We start from the raw sequence: 7,091 nt of genomic DNA, 5'->3' as shown, positions 1-7,091 counted from the left end.
CCCCACAGCCCCCACCCTCTTTCCCTGCCTTCTCCCCACAGTCCCACCTTTGTTCAGGTCCTCATAAACCAAACTGACTCCATTACACCACATTCACAGCTGCAAACCCAGGTGTTTTGGGATTTGGAAACAGTCGCCGCTGGAGACTGGGGTTTGAGGTACGGCTTTGTTGCGAATTGGTCACATGACTGTGAACAATTCCTCCCCTCGCCCTCTCCCCTCCACCTCCTGAGCCCGTCTCACACTGTGGACGGATAGTGGAGAGAACTAAAACAGAGAGTTGAAGCACAAAAATGCTTTGCAAGCACACAAGGGCAGTTGCCTCGCCGGGACTGAGGCAGCCAACAGCCTTAAGGCGAGCGCCACCACTTGTCGAGCACCAGCTGTGTCCTGCCATGTCAGGGGCACTGTTCACACACGGCCTCCTCCACCCGCAGGGCTCTGTGTGGCTACCCATCCAGAGCGAAGCGAGGATGCGATCCTCGTCCCTGGGGAGAGCCGAAACATTTGAGCCAGGGCCCAGCCCTTCCAGCTCGTCTCTGTGTGCCGATCCGTTCCTCCAGTCCACGCTGTTCCCATGTCTGTTCTCTGAACTACAAGAGGCCAATCCCAGCTAGCCCAGTATCCATGGAAACCAAAGCCTCCCGTCTCCCTCAGCCTGTTCCCTGGCAGAAGAAACCCACGCCAGTGAATCCACAAGCCAGGACATCCGTGCCCCAGAGCAGAAGCACTTCCCTGTGTCCTGGTCGTCACTGAATCCATCTTGCCCCGGACCTCCAGTCGTGGCTGAGGGAAGGAAGGGGTGGCACAGGCCAGTGTAAGAAGCTGCCTTTTCTCTCTGAAGTGTTGAAGGGAGGCTGGGCTTCTTGGCTCACACTTGTCATCCCAGCGCTTTGAGAGGCCAAGGCAGGTGGACTGCTTGAGCCCAGGAGTTCCAGAGCAGCCTGGGCAACACTGCCAGGCCTCATCTCTACAAAAAACCAAAAAATTAGCCAGACACTAGTGGCATGTGCCTGTAGCCCCAGCTATTTGGGAGACTGGGGCGGAAGGACTGCCTGAGCCCAGGAGGTTGAGGTTGCAGTGAGCCACGTTCGTGCCACTGCACTCCAGCCTGGGCAACAGCAAGACTCTGACTCAAAAAAAAAAAAATCGTGAAGGGCGATATGACAATCCTAGCACCTCCCATCACCGACAACTGTCTTTGCCCAACTCAAACAACGCCAGTGCTTTAGGAAGTTGAGATCGCCGTCACCGTGGACATGAGTCAGAATCTGTCATCATCTTTGATGGCGCCACACAAGTACAGAAGTCATCTCTGGATGACTTCATCACATGTAATCGATCACTGACTCCACGAACAATTCCTCTCAAGACCTGCTCCCTCCACCATCGCCTTTCTGACGCCCCCAACATTCTGGCTCATTCGGCTCATTCGTCTTCTTTCTTCTCCAGGTTCAGAACGTGAGGCAAAGCCTCTGGCCCCACACCCAGTTCTTGCCTACTGGCTGGCAGCAGCATCCCGAGTCAGCGTCCCTACTCTGTGCAAGATACAGGCGTTTGCTAGTGACACAGATTACAAATCACAGGGTACTGGAATTGGAAACAACCTGGAAGAGTATGGGAAAAAACATGCAAGTGCCCCCGTTTCCCTGCCTACAGAAGAGATGCTGAATGGCTGTATCAGTCTTGCAGCTATTTCAGTAGCACAGCCGATGCAACAAGAGTAGACTCTCAACTGCTGAGAATGCGCCAGACCCTATCCTGTTTACACACTGGCTCGTTTAATCTCATAACCACCCTGCAAGGTAGGAGCACTTGTCTCCATTTTCCTCACAACAAAACTAAGGCACAGAGAAGTGAAGTAACTCTCCCAAGGTTACACAGGAGTTGAGTCAGAGTTTGAACCCATGTGGTCCAATCCCAAATCCCAGCCTCTTAAACACCAGATACCTTTGTGAGGATTGAGATCTTAAGAATGTATGCCTAGGTCTCAGGCTTAAGGTTTCCACTTCATTTTTTCTCTTTGTTTTAAAACCGTAGGGTGAAATGTTTAAAGGAGGACAAAAAGTAAAATTCACCCATTGGACTGACTGTGTGAAAACATCTGGGACAAACCTCCCCGCTGAGGAGAGAAAGTGATTTGAATAACATCCTTTGCACTTTCTCCTCTTGGCTGGGTTGCTCAAGGGTCCAGAGCTAAAGTATCTGCTCTTAAATGACAGGAAGCTCAGAACCTGCTCATAAATAGAATATGTGCTGTGCCTGAAGTATCCCTGGCAAGATCTTTAAAAACGATACTATGTATTGCTTACGAGGAGGGGAGTGTTTGGGCAAAAGAGGGAGAGATTGTTCTAGGACATTTTGTGCCTTTGGAAATTACAGCCATGAGAGCGGATTATCCAATCAAACAGCATACATTAAAGACAAGCTCCTGCTTGTCTTTTTGTATGTCACAAGTTGGTCCCTGTAGCTCTGAATCCTATGTTTCTTGGTTATTACAACATAACTATGTTCTCACGTTACTAACATTTTTCATAAACATCAAGTTTCATGTACACATTCTTGTTAAAAGTCAGAAGAAGGGGGAGCACTCCCAGTTCTCAATTTCTCACTTTTCTTTGGGATTTGTCATGAACGTTGAGTCATAATGTCAACATTCAGAATCTCCCAATTTCTGAAGACGGAGCCAATACTAGATTTGTATTAAGCCTATGTTAGGGTTAGGATATCACACCAAATATCCTTTTAGCCAACACTTGACTCATGAATCCCCGTGACAGTTTGAGGTAGATACTGTCACCCTCACGGACACGAGAGAGGGGCAGAGGTTCAAAAGGCTCAGGTCGCTCACAGATCCTAGGGTGGGCATCTGGTCTAGGAATCTGGATCTCAGGTTTCCTGCCTCTTTCTCCTTAGTCAAATGCTACCAGTTGTTTCACGGAGCTTCCGGGAACAGCTTTCCTGGCCTGCAGCACACAGTTCCACCAAGACACGTGCTCAACAATCATGGACTGCGGTCCAGCGACATCCTCGGATCTGGGCGGGGGGGGGGTAGGATGACGGGGTCCTGCACGCACAAGCTTCATGCAGAGAGGACAGAGAGGTGCTCTCTCAACTGAAAGGATGACATGCATGGCAGCCCAGGAGCCCAGGGCAGGGCTGGGAAGGCGCCACAGAGCTCAGAAGGGCGACTGAAGGTGGGGCTTCGCCACGGCGCGGGCACTGCAGAGAGGAACCCTGGAGCCGGTGTCTGGGAAGGCTGGACAGGGGCTGTGTAAACAGTGGTGACAGCGGTCACAGGAGACAAAGAGGGCTCTTGAATGTCATTCTGAGGAGCTGGGAACATTTCTGCCGCCTCCCTTATCCTAACCACAGGATCATTTCTACTACTTTGAGGCTGAATCACTGATCGGACCCTGCTGAGAAATGTCCTCTGCAAGAAAGAGGAAGCAAGGGAGGAAATGGATTTTGTGCAGCTCTTTCTGACCAACAAACAACGTGTGGCCGACGTGGGAGTGAGAGAAGCAGGCAGGCTGCCGAGGGCCCCTCATGTGCTCATGCTTGGTGCTCTGAAGCCCTTCCAAGGCTCCCGTGTCTGACTCCAGCCAGCGGCTCACACCTTCGGGACGGACCTCATTTTACAGACGTGGAAGTAGCGGAAAGAAGCTTAGGTAGGTGGAGAGCAGGCCCGGAGGACACACCACGTAAGCAGTGGCACCAACATGACCAGAAGAGCCCAAGGAACCGATGTCAGGGCATTCCAATGACAACAGGCCCCTGGCGAAGAGAGCCCGGACTGGGTGTGAGAAGGAAGTCAGGACACTCTGGGTCTAGAGGCAGAGCCGTGAGCTCTGAGAGCTGCTCTGGAGAAATGCACTTGGGCAGGATGGGAGAGGGTAGCTCGGGGTGACAAGGAAGAACGAAGGACGGACGGCACATCCGGCAGAACAGGCTAGATTCAAAACGAGAAGAAACTGGACAACAGGAGGCTTTCCGAGCCTGGACACGGGACTGTGGGAGCAAAGGGGGCGAGTGGAAGGAGGGCAGGAGAGGGCTCGGGGGGAAGGACGAACGGGCCCTTGGACTAGGGCCGGCAGGACAACTGCCCATTCCTGAGCCAAAATCCAGAACGTGTCAGGGGCGGTGTCAAAAGAAAGCTTTTAGGCTGCACAAGCCACAAAGAACAAAAAGACTGATCATCATCGAAATAACAAACGTCAGTGTTTCAATGGACACCATCAAGAAAATGGTTTAAACAACTCCCAGAATGAGAGAAAAGTTTTATAAATCATGTGTCTAATAAAGGGACTTGTATCTAGAATATATAAAAAACACTTCAAACTCAGTCGTAAAAAGACAATACCCCAATTTAAAATGAGCACAGGATCTGAAGACAGTTCTAGGAAGACACACAAATGACCAACAAGCACGTGAAAAGACGCTCAATGTCATTGGCCACCAGGAAAATGCAAGTAAAAGCACAGTGAGAATATGCTTCACCCCTACTAGGATGGCTAAGTAAACACACAGATAACAACAACTGTTGCCAAGGATGGGAATAACCAGAAACCCCATACACTACTGACGGGAATATAAAATGGGACAGCCACGTGAAAACAGACGGGCAGTTCCTCAAGGGTTAAACAGCGTCCCCACGTGATCCAGCAAGTCTGCCCCATTAGATACACCGCAGAGAATGGAAACAGTAGGCCACACAAAACCCTGCACACAAACGTTCGCAGCAGCACTGCTCACACAGTCACAAAGTGAAAATAATCCAAGCGGTCACCGACTGATGAAGGGACAAATCAAAATGAAAGGTGGCACTATTGTCATTCACACAACGGAAAACCATCTGGAGGCAAAATGGAACAAAGCTGACCACCTGCTGTAACACGGATGAGCTTGTGTTTTCAAGAACACAAGAAAAGGAAAACATGCGAAGAAAAGCGGGGTTTAGCTCAATTATCGTTGCTGTTTTTTAAGAAGAAACCTAGGCTCTTCAAATTATCCTATTAAAAGAAAACTTTCAACATCTGACGTGAAAATAAAAAGGCTTTTAAAAAGTTTATTATAACTGACAAAATAATTTCAGGTCAAATTTGTGACACAGAAATCACATTCGACGGGCAGGATAAACACTCTTTAGAGGGTGGACTCTCAGACATGTCTGGCTCCCAAAGGGCCTGAAGCTGTGGAGTCAGGGCATCTTTCAACCCGGGGCACAGGCCAGTCTGCCAACATCCTCAGCACTCCCCACCCTGCCAGCTTCCTCCCTAAGGCCCTACTTGTCATGTGACCATATACGCAACACTTTTAGAACCAATCAACAGGCATGAGTCGCACTTACTGTTAAACGTCAATGATTGTGCACTGGGGGGTGCAGGAGGGATGCCATGTCCGCAGTCAGAAATGCGCCCCCAAATATAACACTGCTCCTATGGGAAGCTGTTTCCCTTTACCACCCCACTTCCCAGGACACGATGAGCTGACCATGAAAAGCTCCCCGCAGGCAATCTGGAACAAGTCCAGGTACACGTCTGCAGGCCTGGTGGAGGGCGAAGACATTGGAGGGAAAGTTGCAAGTGGCAGAGCAAGAACCGGCCGGCAGAAGTCAGCAGCGACGGGCAGGCAGGACCTGCCCCCCACCTCGCCCGTCGAAGGCCACACCATGGCTCCACCCCATACCACATTCCCTTCTTTTCTCCCTAACCGAAAAGGGCCCCGTTTCCTTCATTTTCCAAACTCTGATGAGAAGTAATCTCCTCTGGTCCACCCATCTCATCTACAGATGAGGAAGCTGAGGCCCAGAGAGGAAATAGGTCCAAATCCTGGTTTTAAAAGTTTTGGTTTTAAGTGCTCCTCCAGAACTCTTCGTTCAGAAAAAATCGTCCAAGAAGTACGATGGATAAATCAGAGCTGATCTGACGAGGCCGGGGGTTCCACGGGACACCGTTTCGAAGTCGTGATGTAAAGCAAAAGCCAAGCCGAGCCCCGAGTCCGGCCCCAAGCTACCACAGCCGCCCTGCATCAGCCCTGCCTTTTGCTTTGCTCTAGTCTGGACGTCTGGCGCCTGGGGCCTTGCTGCCCCTGGAGGACTGCTCCTTCCACGCCCGCCAGTCCCTTGGGGTAGCAAGAAACTCCCCCGAGAGAACGCCTTCCCTACGAAGACCAATCCACCCAGAGCAATAGCCCCCGCTGCCCCCTGCAGCCAGATGTCGGGGTCCAGGCCAACATGCCCCTGTCCCAACCATGCAGGAACAGGAATCAGAATACGAGGGACAGCCCCTTTGCCCCAGAGCGGCTGCAATGACTCAAACTAGCCCACCCTGAACCTTTCTCCCTGGCTTACCTGCTCACCCATTCCTTCCCAAGAGAAGCACCACACTGCCGCCCACACGTTCCGCTCACCCTGCCGCCCAGCCCACCCTGCGCAGCCCCAGGGACGCAGCCTGCCCCTCCTCTGGGGAACTGTAATAAGCCATCTCTTTAACAGCAGTCATCGCCCGATCGTTGGCCTCACCGTACCTTAATAACGACAAAACCTACATCCTGAAACAGGCCCATTCCAGAAGCAAACATTATCCCCAGAAATCCCAGATCGAGGGCTCAGAGAAACCACATCCGGCAGGTGCCACGACTCTGGTGAGCCTGGACCGGGGGGGTGCCCCCTGGATGGCCGCTGACTGTGGGCAGAGAAGGGACAAACCTGAAGAAAGAGGCGGGGGTTGGAGGCGGGCAAAAGGCCCAGGCAGTGCGGAAAGACCCTGGCAGGGGCAAGGCAGGGCAGCACCCAGGCGGAGGCGGCTCAGGAAGGGGCAGAAAGGAAACACAGCCACGGCCCAGCCGCGTGCGGGCGCAAGCACGGCCGGCTCAGCCGTCCAGCTCCTCCCTGACGCTGATGCGCAGGGGACAGACGCGCAGAGGCTCGGGGGGGCCGTCCCCCCGCGCGCCGCCCAGGTAGAAGTAGGGCCGCACCTCCCCGAAGCGGGCGTGGAAGGTGTACAGGTGGCAGTGGTGCTCGGCGTCGTAGAAGGACAGCTCGCCCTCCTCGCACTCCAGCTCCACGCGCAGGCGGCGCGGGATGGCCA

At 52.6% G+C, this 7,091-nt stretch overlaps 1 protein-coding gene across 1 annotated transcript in view; it reads right to left on the bottom strand.

Annotated features, from left to right (window-relative positions):
• Nucleotides 1-6,873: 6,873 nt before the first annotated feature.
• TRIM35 (tripartite motif containing 35) overlaps nucleotides 6,874-7,091 on the bottom strand; it is a gene marked incomplete at its 5' end in the record, with an annotated part of 12,001 nt that continues 11,783 nt past the window's right edge. The window contains one exon of the mRNA XM_021707296.1: nucleotides 6,874-7,091. This exon is cut by the window's right edge and continues 354 nt beyond it. Coding sequence (XP_021562971.1) covers nucleotides 6,874-7,091 — 218 coding nt within the window.

This window comes from Carlito syrichta, unplaced genomic scaffold (genome assembly GCF_000164805.1).
Source record: "Carlito syrichta isolate Samal-C Ts95f unplaced genomic scaffold, Tarsius_syrichta-2.0.1 Scaffold117909, whole genome shotgun sequence".
In the NCBI taxonomy this organism is placed as follows: Eukaryota; Metazoa; Chordata; class Mammalia; order Primates; family Tarsiidae; genus Carlito; species Carlito syrichta.
This window is presented reverse-complemented; position numbering and strand designations above follow the sequence as displayed.